This window comes from Bacillus rossius, chromosome 11 (genome assembly GCF_032445375.1).
Source record: "Bacillus rossius redtenbacheri isolate Brsri chromosome 11, Brsri_v3, whole genome shotgun sequence".
In the NCBI taxonomy this organism is placed as follows: Eukaryota; Metazoa; Arthropoda; class Insecta; order Phasmatodea; family Bacillidae; genus Bacillus; species Bacillus rossius.
In genome coordinates this window covers 33,445,041-33,463,575 of record NC_086338.1, presented here as the reverse complement: position 1 = coordinate 33,463,575, position 18,535 = coordinate 33,445,041, and the positions used below count along the sequence as shown (strand labels likewise).

Below are 18,535 nucleotides of genomic sequence, written 5' to 3'. Positions count from 1 at the left end.
GTACACAGAAGCAAAATTAATCATTCCTGGTATGTTTATTGTTGTGGGGGGAGGCAAAAGGGAAGTGATGAAGTTATGCTAATCACAACATCTGCCCTGGGGGAAGATCTGTCAATGCTAAAACGTGCACATTTTCTGTTAAAATGCTTCTTTGTTATTTAAAACAAAACCTTTTTATAGATATAATTTCCACACAATGTAAGTGTGATTATAAACTTAAGTAAGGCATCAAAATACAAAAATTTAAAGTTAGTAAAAGACTGCTGGAATAAATTTTAGTAACTTCCATCATTGTTATTACACTTATTAATGTTTATTTCTGAAGTTTTTCATGACCAGTTCTCCCCCCCCCCCCCCCCCCCCCACACTACACAGGTCATTTGTGATCTGTAGACACCCCAGGACTCACCTTCTTCTTCAGCATCCCGGAAGGTCCTATGACCCTGTCAAAGATGTGCTTCCCCACGTGACTGTCCACCGCACTCAGAGGGTCGTCCAGGAAGTATATGTCGGCATCGTTGTAGACGGCCCGCGCCAAGCTCACCCGCTGCTTCTGCCCCCCGCTCAGGTTGATGCCCTGGGCCAATCACAACAGTTACCACCGTGGTGCAGGAGAGAAATACCTGCTCTTTCGGAGGGAATGATCACAAGTGTAGCCCTGCTAACTTCTATACGTACACCGTATTATAACATATAAGATATAACCTAAGTGCTACTAGTAAAAAATATTTTTCTTTCTCCCCACAATTTTCAGAAGTGTTGGAATATTTTGTGACTTACTGCATAAAATATTTATGGTATAATCAAACTTTTTAAATCAAACCTTAGAAAAAAAAATTAAATAAATGGATACATGAAAAAATTAATGAAAGTGTAACCAGTACCACTGTTTACAGTTATATATTATTATTTATATTATGATTGTAATATTAATTGTATATTACATGAGCGAATATTATGTATTTAATTGTTTTGATTGTAAAGAGGACAACCAAGGCATAACAAATATGACACATCTTATTACCATAGATGACACACTTTCAACTTCAGGGTCTTCTAAGAATTATTCCTTGGAAACTTTATTCATTTGGTCTTAGTTCGATTCTTTTACACTCCAACATCTACGTTTTTATTTCACTATGCAGCTTATTCTGTTTGCTGATATTGATAGCTCCTTGGTTGCTAGGGAGGCCAGTAAATAGATATTAGGAGGAAGAAGGGAGACGCCATCGCCATCTTGCGGAGAGAAGACGTTTCTCGGGCTGGGGCGAACCAAAGCCTTGGTTGCCGCCCGAGAAATAGAAGATTTCGCGTCATCCGCGATCGTGTCCTGCTTAGAATTCTCCTCTCTACGAGTTGAGAGAATTGTATCTGGATTAAATAAATCCTAGATAGGGAGTATCGGCGACTACGAGTGCCAACTTCCGCGTCAGTCCCGTTTTCGTCTCGAAGTGGTTCCAGACATCTGAGGGCAGCGCCAGCTGAGATTCGACCACGAAGATTGGTGAGACCAATCCAGAATTAGACCAGACTTTCCAGGACGAGAGGGATGTCGAGTCTTCAGCTGATACCCGGCGACCTCAGCACCTCTGTAGTTCGCTAATTACAGCATTACAGCATCCAGAGTTCCAGTGTAGCAGCAGACCACCTGGAGGTCCTGTGAAGAGAGCCTCAAGCCTCCGACGACGGATAGCTAGACCCGGCAGTATATTCGACGTGTTCTAGTGACGTCATTTGCATCAAATTTCCAACACCTAGATTTGATACCTTGGTTGTTTCTCAATTAATCTCATTTTAAACATAACTTCACACCAATATTTAAGAACCATTAAAATCATATGTTTTTCAATTACTATTATTTCATTTATATGCAAATTTCCACTATTCACGTAACACCACTAAATTTACTTTTTATAATTACTCTCCATACAGTAACCCAGGGCAGTGACGTGCTAGCTGGACTATCAGTCTGGGCAGACCATCCAGCAGTAGCGGTCCTGGTATTTACTGCAACGAGGGTAGGCGCCAAGAACCCCGTAAGAACACATCAATACAATAGCAAGGAGGTTTATTACAGTGGCACCACAAGCTAGGAGTAACCGCATAAACAGAGGTTTACTTTCAGTGGCGAGCCAACTTAGGGGCTTCGACGAGGGTCGACACACACTGGACGAGCTACCAAAAGTGAAATTGTGTAGTTTGCTGTAGCATAGCATACTAGTACGTCGGAACCACAACAAGATGGCCGACGAAGGTATGTATTTCCTGAGGCACAAAAAGACCAGCTCCGACAAGGAGGAAACGTCAGTCGAGGGCCAGAAAGAAATGCTAGGCTGTGTTGAAAACGAAAACAAAGAGAATACACCCACACTAAGCGTTGAGGCAGGTCAAGAAATTAGCTTTACTCCCGAACCCGCGCGCATAGTGGAAAGTAACGCTTCCGAACCAGTTGTGCAGGCAGCTAAAGAAAACACGAATAATATTTCCATGGAGGATTTAATGCGAGCATTGAATGTGGTTACTACACAAATTAATACTGCGTGAGAATCCCAGCGTGTAGAAGTAACAGAACAAAACAGGTTACAGTCGGAAAGACTAACTAACGAAATGGCTAAGCAGAGGTCAGAAGCAGCAGAACAGGCAAAAACATTATCTGACGAGATGGCTAGGCAAATTAATAATGTGTTAGAATGCCAGCGTACCGAAGCGGCGGAACAGTCTAAAAATTTGTCTGAAGAGCTAGCGCGACAACACTTTGAATTGATAGACAAAGTAGAAGCTAAAATTGGTGACGTAATCAGACAACTAGCGACACAAATTCGCGACACGCAGGAGGAAGTTCATAACATTCGCGAAACGGTAATGAACAGATTTGAAGAAATTGACGCACAAGTAACCGAGTTACAACAACACGTTATTAACACGGAAACTACGTGCATAGAGGTTGCGAAACGTACTGCAGAGGAACAGTTCAACCATTACGTTCAGCTTAGCGAAACACAATTCGCGAACGTAAATACCGCACTACAACGACATGAAGCGAGTAGTGCAGACGACATTCGAACCGTGAATAGAAAACTGATCCAGCTCGAGAACTGCGTGCAGCATTTGTCATTGTCTGGAGCGGCAGCGCATACACCGATAAACGTTGACACAACGAGCGCGTCTGCGGCGGAAACGATGACGTCAGCGCAGCGAGACCCGTCCGCGTCGTCACACCAGGCTACGCCTACTTACCGTTCACAAGACGTGATTACCAACACTGCAGCCGGACAACAAGTAATATTAGTGGATACAGCAGCCTTAAACCACCCTGCTAGGCATTGGTCAGAGGAAATGCCAGTATTTTCCTCAAAATCCACGGAAAATCCACGTAAATTTATAAAATTATTTGAAGAATACGCGGAGAGATTCAATCTTTCGGACACAGAAAAATTGCGATGTTTGAACAACTGCTTGAAAAGTACCGCATATTATTGGTGGGAAGTTCACCAAACTTCCATATCATCATTTGGACAGTTTAAAGCAGCTTTCCTACAACAACACTGGAGCTTAAAAATTCAGGGGAATTTACGCGCTCAGTTACACGGCGAAAAGTATGATCCTAAGAAAAACAAAACACTCGAGGCTCATTTAAGCGACATGTTCGAGCGTACCCGCTATCTAGACGTTGTCATGAGCGACGATGAATTCGTGGCAATGATTTTAGGCCAACTTCCGATGCGCTACCAATTACATCTGACAGGTAGAAGTTTTGACGGCATAGCAGATTTCAGGGAACAGCTACTCGCATATGACAGGCTCGACCGTCAGAATAGAAGTAGTCAGCGAGAGGAATCTGAAAAATCACCGGTGAACAGACAACCACCGCTGTATCAGCCTTGGAATCAGCGGCGTAATGAAAATTATCCGGACAATAACCAACGTAAACAGCCACACGTTAACAGTCTAATTTGGGGCAAGAACAAGCCGGCCCATAGACGAAACACGTGGTATTCAGGCCGTGACAACAACGATGTTTACCATAGAGGTTCGAAGTCACGCGAGTTTGAACGCTCAAAACACAACCGCTCGTGGCGTAGCAGCGAGGAACGCGGAGAATACAGACGCGGAGGAATTATTTATGATTCAACGCCTAGGCGAGAAGGTAGGGGCGAACAGTCTAGAACCCCGCCTACCTCACCGAGACGGCCACCCAGGTCGCCGCACTATAAGGACGACAGACATTCGCCCAAATATTCGAGTAAGAACTACGACAACTCGAAACATTATTACGAAAATCGAGGAGAGGCGAAGTCATCCGATAGTCCGTGGAACCGACAGCCACACAAACCAAACTCCCCTAGCAAGTTATCGGTTAACCAACTGAGAAGTGAAGCCGCCGGTAATGAAGCTATTCAATTCTCACAGAATACATTCCAGAATCAACCTTCATCTTCATCACAGTACGCAGGGTATTTTGCGAGACAAGAACCCGTCAACCCTATCACCTACTATGCAAATCCACAAGGCATAGAACCGATACTGGCTAAGTCTACGTCCAGTACCGTGACGTTTAGCGCCGGTAATCGACATGATTAACACTCCATGAAATTATTACTGCGGAACGATCAGAGGCGTTACCGATTACCATATTACCCGACCACGATAAGAACAAGAAAGAACCGGAAACGATAAGCGAAGATATGAGGGAACAAATAGAGAAGTTTGTTACAGCTCGTCTACATCTAGCTGCAGAACGTCGAAGTAAGCTACAGAAGCCGAAACGAATAACGAAGTTAAATATAGGAGACCTAGTGCTTAAACGAACTAATCCTGTTAGTGACATGTGGAAACAGGTGACGAAAAAGTTGTTTTTATTATACGAAGGACCATTTCAAGTTTGTGAACGAATAAATGAGAACTGTTACACTCTCAAGGAAACTGACAGTGACAAGGTCATCGGAAGATTTAATCTAACACAGCTAAGGCTTTATAAGCAACCTAAGTCTTAGATACGCTGATCTATAACGTATATTTAAGAGATGATGTTTGGTCAAGTCATCAGTGACATTCGACATAAAGTAGATTTATTGTTTGGCTATAAATAATGTTTATCCCAACAGTAAGGGAACAATATGTTGCATCGCTAAAAACAAGCACGCATGCTTGAGGCTAATTTAGTGTCCACTGTGTCGGAGTACCAGTGAGGACATTTCTGTGCGTAGAGCACTTATCGACGATTTGTTTTTGTCCACTGAGCATGTAGGCCAGTGCGGACATTTGTCGCGGATATGCGATTTTCGTCGTCGATGTTTGTCACACCTATAGGTGGTGTGAATTTTTATTAGCCAGTGCGTAGGATTTGAGCCATGCCACATAATTATTTTATCTTTGAAATTATTGAAGAATTTGATATCTACTATATGTCTACGTCATGGAAGATTTGAAGATCATGAAGATAACTCGTTAAGATCCAGTAGCGTTCGTCGAGAGGCGTCATCTAAGAGAGGAGCCAGCTGTTAGTCAGGCGAAACACGTCACTGTCACATACACGATCATTAATACCTGAGATTCTTTTGAGATATAGTTCACGTTACCGTTCGTCCTTCAACTTACTTACATATCTGAACACCGTTCCGTCACTATTGCACATACACATACACTACTTCGTTTCATTTCTCCTAGCTTCGACATTCATATTATTTTCTATTTAGGAATTGTTCCTACCATACACGCTAAGCTAAACAAAGAGATAGTATTTCCTTACTCTTGTTATAAATATATGAATCTGATGAGATTTCATTTAATTGAATTTGTCATTTGGCACATGCTTATTACCAAAGAAAAAACTTGCCTTATGAGCTAATTTTGAGTATCATTATACTCAACCATTAGTATTGAGCTTATAATAAAGACATTTCAATACTATTATAAACAATTTTGCCTAAGCAGAGAACAACCATTTATTTAAAATATTTTTGTCAGACAAACTAAAGAAAGTGAACACTAGTGAGTGCATTTTCGTCGACAAAGGGAAAGTGTTCAAGAACACGAGTGTGTATACGTGATAACTACGTAATGTTTTATTTGTGATTCATAACTTCGTGCATTATCTGAACTGAAAACATTGTCAGATATTTTGTCAACGATCTACGAATTCTTCAATAACATTTCTACGTACTTGTGTCTATTGTACATGTTTATTCTCAGCTACAATATTTTATTAATCTTTATCTACAAAGGAAAACAAAAACACTAAGTCACTTTATTCAGGACTAGATACTGATGATATGTGATATTGTGTATATATAATATGAGAATTTGATTTGTTTTAAATAATTAATTGATGTTGATTGAAAAGATAACAACATGTTACCTAGTAGTCTAAAACAAGGGATATGTTTAACTTTATTATCTTGAATATTATGTTAATAATTATTACTTTTATGATATGCTGAATGTAACGTCATGAAATTTATCTCACACAGACTCTGATAGACTTTCAACGAACAGAAGTGAGAAATTTATGAATTGTTATTCAAGAAAAACATAGTCATGTTAACTCAATGTATATTTAGAAAGTTTATTTTGATTTTTCTGGAAGAAAAGATCACAACAAACATTGAAGCGGCTCTGTAACCAGTACCACTGTTTACAGTTATATATTATTATTTTTATTATGATTGTAATATTAATTGTATATTCCATGAGCGAATATTATGTATTTAATTGTTTTGATTGTAAAGAGGACAACCAAGGCATAACAAATATGACACATCTTATTACCATAGACGACACACTTTCAACTTCAGGGTCTTCTAAGAATTATTCCTTGGAAACTTTATTCATTTGGTCTTAGTTCGATTCTTTTACACTCCAACATCTACGTTTTTATTTCACTATGCAGCTTATTCTGTTTGCTGATATCGATAGCTCCTTGGTTGCTAGGGAGGCCAGTAAATAGATATTAGGAGGAAGAAGGGAGATGCCATCGCCATCTTGCGGAGAGAAGACGTTTCTCGGGCTGGGGCGAACCAAAGCCTTGGTTGCCGCCCGAGAAATAGAAGATTTCGCGTCATCCGCGATCGTGTCCTGCTTAGAATTCTCCTCTCTACGAGTTGAGAGAATTGTATCTGGATTAAATAAATCCTAGATAGGGAGTATCGGCGACTACGAGTGCCAACTTCCGCGTCGGTCCCGTTTTCGTCTCGAAGTGGTTCCAGACATCTGAGGGCAGCGCCAGCTGAGATTCGACCACGAAGATTGGTGAGACCAATCCAGAATTAGACCAGACTTTCCAGGACGAGAGGGATGTCGAGTCTTCAGCTGATACCCGGCGACCTCAGCACCTCTGTAGTTCGCTAATTACAGCATTACAGCATCCAGAGTTCCAGTGTAGCAGCAGACCACCTGGAGGTCCTGTGAAGAGAGCCTCAAGCCTCCGACGACGGATAGCTAGACCCGGCAGTATATTCAACGTGTTCTAGTGACGTCATTTGCATCAAATTTCCAACACCTAGATTTGATACCTTGGTTGTTTCTCAATTAGTCTCATTTTAAACATAACTTCACACCAATATTTAAGAACCATTAAAATCATATGTTTTTCAATTACTATTATTTCATTTATATGCAAATTTCCACTATTCACGTAACACCACTAAATTTACTTTTTATAATTACTCTCCATACAGTAACCCAGGGCAGTGACGTGCTAGCTGGACTATCAGTCTGGGCAGACCATCCAGCAGTAGCGGTCCTGGTATTTGCTGCAACGAGGGTAGGCGCCAAGAACCCCATGAGAACACATCAATACAATAGCAAGGAGGTTTACCGTATTTACTCGTGTATAGCGCGCCCTCGTGTATAGCGCGCACCACGATTTTTGCAACTAATTCCAAAGAAGAAAAAAAATTGAAATTTTTTTTTCCCCCATAAATAAATTTTACTAACATTTTGTGGTACCTGATTATTTAAATTGATGTGTGGTGATGCGTCAGGAAAATACATAAACTCTGCTGTCTAAACGGAAGATAATGAAGCGCTATATCGTCACAACTGGTACGTGGAAGGAAGGAAGGAAGGGAGGGAGGCGTGCCGCGCTACGTTGCTAAGCTGGCGCGGAGAACTTGATGACTCACCGGTGAGGAATGGAAGAAGCGAAGAAGTTGCCGGGGGGGGGGGGGGGGGGGGGGGGGGGAACTGGTGACAACATTCTCTCTTTCTCTCTCTCTCTTTTTACTAGCTTCTGAGCTGGCTTTCTGTAAAGGGGGGAGGTCTAAAAATAAACAAGAGACCATGATGTGCGAGCTTGCGCGCGCGTGTGCGTGTGCGTGTGTGTGTGTGTGTGTGTGTGTGAAACAGAGGCCTTGTTGCTTGTGCGTATGTGTGGGGGCTGGCCAGAAACGTCACCCGTCACCGGCAGTTAACGACTTCCACTCCTCCTTCCCGCCACATCTACTCACTTTTTTTTTTTCCCGTGTATAGCGCGCATCCTTATTTTTTTCCTTTACTTGAGGGGAAAAAAGGGCGCGCTATACACGAGTATATACGGTATTACAGTGGCACCACAAGCTAGGAGTAACCGCATAAACAGAGGTTTACTTTCAAAAGGTAAATAAATAAATTAATAAATATTTAACAAATAATTTCATAAATTAATTTTGATGGAGCAGATGACACAGATAAATTACATATCAGTAAGTAATCATCATGGGTTGTCTATGTAGTGTTTGCCATCTGCAGGACAAACAAGTGAGTAATTAAGGCAAGTAACATATCTAGGGATTCATATAAAGGTACTGCTATTCAGTGCCTGGAAAATGGAAATCATTCTGAAAACCTAAGAGGAGAAATATATTTTTTAAGGAAGGATGCAGTAGTGTGTCAACAAATACCCCGAGTACCAATTTCAGAACATAAACAGTAACATCTGCTACTTTAAGGTATCTTTCCTTAAAATTTTTTTCAGGAGTCATTTTTATATGTAAATAATAAGATAAAAACCCATAATATATCTACTTTACTGGAAAAGGCCAATTTTTATACTGGAAAGCTAAATCAACTGAGATAAAATTCACATGATTTTAGTGAACAGTCTACAACTATTTATATTCAATGTGTGACTACAAACTGAAAAGAGGTGTTAAAATATTTTTGCACTTATTGAATTTATGATACCGAACATTATAAGCAGGAAATGCATCTTTCATGAAACATTAAAAACAGGAAATAAATACATGTTGGGACTAAAAAAAATATGTTATAACTAGGAAAACATTATAAGCAGGAACATTATAACAGGATTCTACTGTATATGAAAATTTATGGTGAACAAGACCATGTTATATCAAGCTTCAGTGTTTCTCAATTCATATGTACACTGAAAACTTAAAAATGCATTAACAACTGTTCCTATATCAGTGTTCACATACAAATTTAGTACTTATTAATCCTTAGTGCAACTACATTAATTAGCAACCATATAAAAATTGTTATTAATGTGCAAACCACTAGAAATGAAGCACATTGCAAGGCACAGTAACTCACCTTTTCTCCAATCTCTATCTGGTCTCCACCGGGCAGAATTTCCAGGTCACTCTTTAAGGCACAAGCTTCTATGACTCGACTGTAACGGCCAGACACCAGAGGTTTCCCAAACAGCACGTTGTCTTTTAAGGTGGCATTGCGAATCCACGCCTGTTGCGGCACGTACGCTATGGAGCCCTGGCAAAGTAACAGACCATCACTATCAACTCACTTGTAAAATTACCTTACTTAATGAAACCTGCATTTCGATCCCATTTATTTCAGGTTTGTGTTTAATCAATGGTGCAAGTACATGCACAGTGTTATTCATAATTATTTTTATGAGTCTGCAAGTATTTGAAAAATTTGATGTTTGTAAATAATTTGATACTCCATTTGACATTACAAAATGAATATTTTTTGAATATTTGTTTAAACAGATACACCAAGTGGGACTAAATCACCATTATAATTGTTTAATAAATACATGTTTGAAGCTAAGATGATTTATAGAAATTTTGGTTTTTATATGTAACAAATACATAATTAAGATTATGGTTCAAAAAACTAATAATTCTCTATTTTTATGAATTAATTCATTTGGATGAACAAAACTATTTTAAAAAATAAACTTTACAGGTTTAAGAAAATGCTTTGCTAGGTTTTTTTAAATTAAATTTAAATTTGGCACCTCTCTATTAACGTTCCATATATTTTTCTCTTTTTAACATTTTACTGTATTTTAGACCAATTTTTCTTGGACTCCGTAAAGCATTGAAAAAAAAATGTATAGTAAAATATGATTAGAAAAATATTCAATATTAGCCAATAAGTTAATACTAAATTATATATATATATATATATTTAAAAAATTAGAAATTGCAGAAGGCTACTACAAATTTTGCGCCACTGTGAAACTTGGGCTACAAAAAATAAAAATTAAATCTTCAGTTTGGACGTAGTTGAGCCTAAGGAGTACTGAAAATCAAGAATGGGAGAAATCATAGCTTTTATTTGTAGGGTCAAACTTAGGCTGTAACAATGTACCTGTGGTCTAACAGTACTGACCTTGGTGTTGACATAGCCCGACAGCCGGTCCATCTCCCCGAGAAAGGCAGCGATGAGAGAGCTCTTCCCGGAGCCCACGGTGCCGACGACAGCCACCAGAGACCCCTCTGGCACCTCCAACTCCACGTTCCTCAACACCGGGGGTTCACCCGAGCCCCAAGAGAACGTCCCGTCTCTCACCACCAGCGGGTGTTCTGCCACACACAGCAGAACTTTAGGTGGAACTGCTACACACATCATCCTTCACTAATGTTCACAAATGTTCACGCACATTAGTGCATGAATCACACTAAATATCAGCGAGAGGGAAATTTTTAGGGATGTGCGAATCCTTGATTTTCAGTTCGGTTCCAATCCGTTTCGAATCCCTGGCAATATTTGAGATATGAATCCGATTCCGAATATTAAGCACAGAATAATTAAAAATAACTGATAATTAATGTGTGTTCTATTTTTTCTAACTGTAAATACTGGCAATTATTTATTACACTGAGATTGAAATGTTTATAATTATGTAAACTTAATTAATAATAAACACTTTAAAATATGAAAACCAAATCATATTCGATTCTCCAACTCAATCGTATTAAACTGCACACCACAGGGAAATCTCAGTTTTATAAACGTTTCAGCAAACGAAACATTTTTTTCTCCAATAAATAGCCAAGACGTTTTTTTCTTGTAGGTATGTAATTGTTTTTAGTTTATAGTTTGCTACACGACAAAATTCGTAATTATAGTTTAAGCTCTCGAAATCTCAAAGTTCTTTTAATGTCACTGTGTTAATTATTTAATTTAAATAACTTTCTTTGATACATCATATTATAAATACTTACGTAATAGTAGCCTAATTTTATTTTTCACTGCTAGTATTTTTCAGCCGTATTAAATTAATTTATTACTTTTGTGAATATTTGTAATACTGTTCGAATCCATGTACGTACAACGATTCCGGGTTCGGGTAATTGTGGATTTGAACCGTAACCGAAAATATCGGGTACTCGCACATCCCTAGAAATTTTATTCATATGTAATTGTCACATGCCCATCAACAGCCAAAGGCTTTAGTGGTGGGCACGACATATACATACAAGGACACTGGTCACTGAAGGTACATACACACTCCCCTCACGTCGGCACCAAGAGCCAGCAAGCACTACCAGAGAAGAATCCACAACAGGAAGGCATAACTGCAGTTGGCCAACATAAGCAAGGAGAGAGTATAACATACCTTTTAGTTCCAACAATCATCCCAGTCTCCTAGTAGTAACTAAAAAGAGGGACAAAAAAAGGGTTGGGAACTCAGTACAAAGAACTTTTTTGTTTACATTCAGACACTTCCTGTTACTGACTGTCGAGCAGGTGTTATCTTTTCATCTGTGCAGGCTGACGGAAAGGGGTAAAGGAAGGACTTTCAAAGATTTACAAACTTCTACTTGTCATATGGGGCTCAAATATTGGTCATCAGCAATATACCACAGCGTTTTACCAGAAGTACATTGTATTTTCACCTCGGAATATTTTAGCTGTGAAGTCAGTACCAGTGGTACCAGGATTATATTACTAGTTAATTTGCTCAGAACCGGCGAAACCCATGAACACAGAACCGGGACTCGCACATTACTACAACAGCTAAAACAGAACCTACACTTGTTAGCTTCCCTGCATGGCTAGGTAAATACAATTACTTAAGATGGTATAAAACATCTTCTCGGCAAGTGGTGCCCAACTCATGGCCAGCAACACAAATTTGAAATCTAATGAAGCAACATATTCTTGCAAGATTTCAATTTGAAAATTAATACTTTCAAGTCGCTATACAGAAAAGCAGTGATTTTACTTTAGTGCTCATATGCTATGATCTATATAAAACTAAATTGAAAAAAAATAATAAAAAAGTACACTAGAGTCCCGTTATAGCGAGGTGTCACGGTTCCGGTTTTGATCCTCGCTATAACCGTGTCCTCGCTATAACCGAATTGGACAAATTTTGGCCCCCAAAAATTAAAATTAACCGAAAATAGCAAAAAAATTGTGTTTAAACCTGTATAATTTGAAAATAACAGGTTATATTAACGAAATCTTAATTTCTGTGAGTAGATGTGTAATTTCTCTTTAAAACGATACCCCATAAGTACGGATGCGATCACCGATTGCGTCAAAATAACCAGAATACCCTGACACGCCACGTAAGTATAGCATCTCAGCCCGCGGCCGACACAGCATTGTCCTGCTATCTATTGACGCGGGCTGTCTGCTGGCGACCATGTTGGTTCGGGATGTTGCAAACAGGTGGTGCTAGTGTAGCGCGACGATTTAATTCCTTACAAAAAAGCAGGAGTGCGGCTGCGGCAACGCACGTACGCCTCAAACGTAATAGTCGCTGGAAAACTATACTTTTTTCATTTAAAGAAACCTGTCAACTTTTTTAGGAAATAAATTTGGGATTAAACTCAAACCATCACCACCCCTTTCCCGGACAGATACCCCAACAACTGACCGAAACAAAAGTTACAAGAAAACTGCCCTAGCGATTCGGAAATAAATACGGTAGTGCCTACTAGAGGTGTAAAAGTAACGAAAAAATGCGTACCCGTATGTATTCGTTACTATAACAATTAGTACTCGTTACTATCGTTACGTTACTCGTTACATCTGATACCGCATAACATGCTATGTTATGTTGCAGCAACGAATCCAGTCGTATTGCGTACGCGTACAGTATGACGTCGCGTAAATAATAATAAATAGAATATAAACAATTAACAATATTTGATAATTACTAGTTTTTGTTAACCAAGAAACAATTAAATCTCATTAGAGCAGCTTTTTAATATTATCTCTTTTAAGATAACAACCAAAAAAAACGCGAAAATACGCGATTATAAAAACAAAAACATACATATTTCTAATTTGTAAAAAATACTTTCTTACGTTGTTTCTGTTCCAATCTCAAACTTGTCTACACACAGCACAGATAACTAACGGAAGTTTGATAAAAGAAAGAAAGGATGGGATTCTATTTTTACATGCTTTATATTAGCTTCACCTGTATGTTTGTCTGTCCGTCTGTAACTCTTTCGACTAAGAGTGAGTGATCACTGTAAAATGTTCACTAATTTCATTACGTTCGTTAGCCGAGCGGTCTAAGGCGCGCGACTTCTGTGACGTCAGCTTTCGGATTCAGCGATCGTTGGTTCTACTCCCGGCCACGCCGGGAAAAAAAAGGGGGTGTTTTTTTTTCCGGTAAATTCTAAGATTATATCCATACATTTAACTGTAAATGATTCGGAGAGACTTTACCATTTCTTTGTGACGTTGCAACTCCAAATAGTTATCTCAGATGGTAATAGGTAGTGTCGGTAACTCATTTCCCTATGATAATTATACATAAATATAGTTTAAAAAACTAAAAACAAAAAACTTTTAAAGAATATCAAACTAAAAAGTTAAAAATAAATATAGTTTAAAAAACTAAAAAAACATGCTTTTAAAGAATATCAAACTAAAAAGTTAAAAATAAATATAGTTTAAAAAACTAAAGAAACATGCTTTTAAAGATTATCAAACTTGTTTCGTACTGAAACTGTTACCAGATAACATGAAAGTCAAAAACGATAGCCGGACGTCCGATGACGCCGGTACCAGACGAACCACTGAGTCTTTCCTGATGGCCACCAGGATCGCTTGAGTTAATGGCAGCGAAATGGCGCCATATTTGAATTTTGAAGCGTCCAACACTTGAATTAGTTAACATAAATCTAGGGTAAGCACTATTTACAAATCCAACATACCGCCCACCAAAATGCATATTTTAAACATTTATTGGGCGGGCAACGGGCACAGCTTCACCACAGGCCGTAGAAAGGTGCCTTGTTGGGTCTTCACCTCAGCCACTCTCACGACACCATCTGAGCCAGGAAAAGTCTTCACAATACGGCCTAACTTCCAGCACAATGGTGGTAGATTCGGATCTTTGATGAGAACCAAGGTGCCAACACTGAGGATGTCTTGGTCAGTTAGGCTCTTGGGTCGTTGCTGCAGCTGTTGTAGATAATCCTGGTGCCAGCGCTTCCAGAATGACTGATGCGCTTGCTGGATGAGTTGCCATCGAGACAAACGATTTAGCTTGAGGTGGGACAAATCTGGTTCGGGCACTAGTGCAGGAGGCCCCAAGACTAGAAAATGACTGGGTGTCAGAGCAGCCATGTCGTTTGGATTATTTGAGAGAGCACACAGAGGCCGTGAGTTGAGAATGGCCTCCACTTGTGTCATGAGAGTGTATAATTCTTCATAAGTGAGTACCTGAGCACCTACACTCTTTATGAGGAGAGACTTCACAGACTTTACACCTGCCTCCCACAGGCCTCCAAAATGTGGTGCTGATGGGGGATTGAAATGCCAGGTAACTTGGTGTTCAACCAGCGACTGAGCAAAGGAGTCATGTGTATCCTTGCTTGACATGAAGGCTCTTAGTCCAGTCAACAAGCGACTGGCACCGACAAAGTTAGTCCCGCAATCGCTGTGAAGGTCAGAGCATCGCCCCCGACGAGACAAGAAACGGCGAAAGGCAGCTATGAAAGCATCTGTCGTCAGATCAGAGGCCAGCTCCAAGTGGATTGCCTTGGTGGCAAAGCATACAAACAGGCACAAGTAGGCATCCTGGATGCGGGCCTTCCGCAGTCGGGACATGGTGATTTTAAAGGGTCCAGCATAGTCGACTCCTGTCTTGAGAAATGGCTTGGCTTGTGTGACACGATCGACTGGAAGATTACCCATGGGTGGGTTTCGAGGCACAGGGCGAACTCGAAAGCATAAAGTACACTTCTTCAGCCGTTGACGAATGAGGCCCCGAGCACCTACAATCCAGAAGTCACGTTGCACAGCAGACTGTAGTATGGTGGGACCACAGTGCATCAGATGGATGTGAAGGTGGTCAATTACAAGGTCTGTCAATCTGTGGTGTTTGGGCAGTAGAATTGGATGTCGTTGGTTGTAAGCCAAGTCTGATAGTTCCAAACGTCCGCCCACCCTGAGAATGCCAGCAGGATCCAAGAAGGGAGACAGCTTGAAGAGTGGACCCCGATATGGTTGGTTAGCTTGCAGAGCTTTGATATCAGATGCGAATGCTGAAGCCTGGGCTAAACGAACCCATACCATCATGGCATCTTTAAGCTCATTAGCATCTGGTGGACTACGGGGGGGAAGTTTCTTGAAGCGCAAACGTTGCACAAAGCGGAGACAATAGGCCGTAATGCGTTTGACCTTGCTTAAAGATGAGAACCTTTCCAGCAGCGTAGTGTCTGCCAGAGGGTTGACACTATGCAAGGTAAAGATCCGTTGTTCCATCACTGTTTCGTCCATGCTGTCCATCAAGCCGGTGAGTTGTGGCCATTCCTCTGGTGGCTTATACAGCCATGATGGACCGGTCCACCACAGCGAGTGGTCAGCTATCTCACTTGGAAACAAGCCCCTAGAGGCACAATCAGCCGGGTTGCTGTCTGACAACACATGATTCCAGTGCTTTGCTGGGACAAGGTCATGGATTTGGCCGACACGATTTGCAACAAAAGTTTTCCATTTATGAGGTGATCCACGGATCCAGTGGAGGACAACTGTAGAGTCTGTCCAGGCAAATATTTGGTCTAGGTTCACATGAGGTCCATAATTTTGCAAGATTCTATGCATTGTGCGAGCAAGCAGCAAAGCACCACAGAGTTCCAGGCGAGGCAATGACACTCTTTTAATTGGGGCTACCTTTGACCTTCCAACCAGAAGGTATACAGATACTGAGCCATCAGGTGAAGTGGCTCTGAGATAAACAACTGCCGCATAACCTTGCTCCGAACTATCAGAGAATCCATGGATCTCTAGTAAGAGTTCTCTTTGGGTCACTGGGACAAATCTTGAAATAGTGATGCTAGCCAGACTAGGAAGCTCTCGCTGGAACCGCTGCCACGTTGCAAGGATGTCGGCAGGAGGAGGGTCATCCCAATCTATGCATCGAATCCACAAGTGCTGAATGAGGCATTTTGCAAGCAGGACCACAGGTGACAGCCAACCTAGAGGGTCAAATATTCGCGCCAAGTCGGACAGTATGCTCCGCTTCGTAGCTGTCGAGGAAGTAGGTTGAACATTGTAAGCGAATGCATCCACTTCAGATTGCCACTGCAGACCCAATATTTTGACGGTGGGAAGTCCACAAGTGTTGTCCAAGGGGAGAGCCTTGCTGCCCTGCACCAAGTCTTCGGAAAGCCAAGAGAGCAGAGATAAATCATTACTGGCAAATTTTCGCAACTGAAAACCACCAGCCTTGAGGAGGTCAATTAACTCTCTTTGCAATGAGATAGCCTCACGTGCATTGGGTGCTCCAGTTACAACATCATCAACATACGTGTCTTTTAGGAGGACTGATGATGCCCGAGGGAATCTATCTTTCTCATCTGCAGCCAGTTGATGGAGTGTGCGGATAGCAAGGTAGGGTGCAGATGACACGCCATAGGTAACAGTGTTGAGCCTGTACTCACAAACTGGATCATCATCAGATGGTCGCCACAGAATTCGTTGACAGTCGCGGAATTCCTCTTGAACTAGAATCTGACGGTACATCTGTCGTATGTCAGCAGTAAATGCAACTGCATGATCTCGAAATGAGAGAAGAATGTCAGCTATGTCTCTCTGCAGTTTGGGTCCCGTAAGTAATTGATCATTCAGAGAAGTTCCTTTGCTGTCCTTGGCCGATGCATCAAAGACCACACGTAACTTTGTTGTACTACTGTCTGGTTTCAAAACTCCGTGATGCGGAATATAAAACGACGGTGTAGTCAACTGGGGTTCTTGAACCATTGACATATGACCCTGGTCAATGTAATCTGACATAAATTCTACATAGGATGCCTTAAAATGAGGGTTTTTGTTCATCTTGCGTTCAAGGTAGTGAAAACGTTTTAGTGCTTGAACACGTGATTCCTCAAAATGAGGTGAAGGCTCCTTGAAAGGTAAGGCCACACTATATCTACCATTCTCATCTCTTCTGCAAGTCTCGAGAAAGATCTGTTCACATCGAATGTCCTCAGAGGAAGGCTTTGGGGGTACAATAACCTCTTCCACCTCCCAAAACTGCCGAACTGTGTCGTCAAGTGTTGGTGTAATAGAATGAAGTGATACACAACTGAGCGATACTGCAGATGTGGGTACTCTCCCCATCATTACCCATCCAAAGACAGTGTCAATCGCTACAGGGACCTGGGTACTGAGACTTAGTGTGCGTCCGCTCAGCACATAGGGAAACAGATCTGCCCCAATTAGCACATCAATAGGCCCAGGCTGTGCATAGTGAGGGTCAGCTAGTTGCAAATGGGAAAGATGATCCCATGAATGAGGGTTCAGTTGTGTTGTAGGCAGTGAGCCAGTGATCTTAGGCAAAATGAAGGCAGTGAGTGACAATCGCGGACCCTCCTGACCAACTGGTTTCACTAAACAGTCAACTACTCCCCTAGCGACATGCACTGGTACCTGGGAAACACCGTAGACTGGCAGAGCTGCCTTTCGACGTATTAAGCCTAGCCTCTTCACACAACCTTCTGTCATGAAGCTGGATTGGCTGGCAGAGTCCAAGAGTGCTCGAACTGTGTGAGTCCTGCCAGAGCTGACTGGAATTTCTATGAGTGCAGTGGACAGCAAAATCGTAGATGGACTATCTTGATTATGCAGTTCGGATGCAGCCAAATATTGTCCAGGAGATGAAGCACACAACGCATTCACACCATCATGGTCTGGTGACTGTGGTCGCATGTCACTAAAATGAAGTAGTGTGTGATGTCGAGAGTCACAAGACCGACAATGAGAAGACGAAAGGCATGCACTTGCATGATGAGACGTTCGTAAGCAGTTCAAACAGAGGTTTCCTGACCTCACCATCTGATACCTTTCCTTTGGAGATGACTCAAGGAACTTG

At 41.1% G+C, this 18,535-nt stretch overlaps 1 protein-coding gene across 1 annotated transcript in view; it reads right to left on the bottom strand.

Annotated features, from left to right (window-relative positions):
• LOC134536793 (multidrug resistance-associated protein 1-like) overlaps positions 1 to 18,535 on the bottom strand; it is a 159,665-nt gene that overhangs the window by 94,591 nt on the left and 46,539 nt on the right. The window contains 3 exon segments of the mRNA XM_063376723.1: positions 410 to 577; positions 9,532 to 9,708; positions 10,579 to 10,772. Coding sequence (XP_063232793.1) covers positions 410 to 577; positions 9,532 to 9,708; positions 10,579 to 10,772 — 539 coding nt within the window.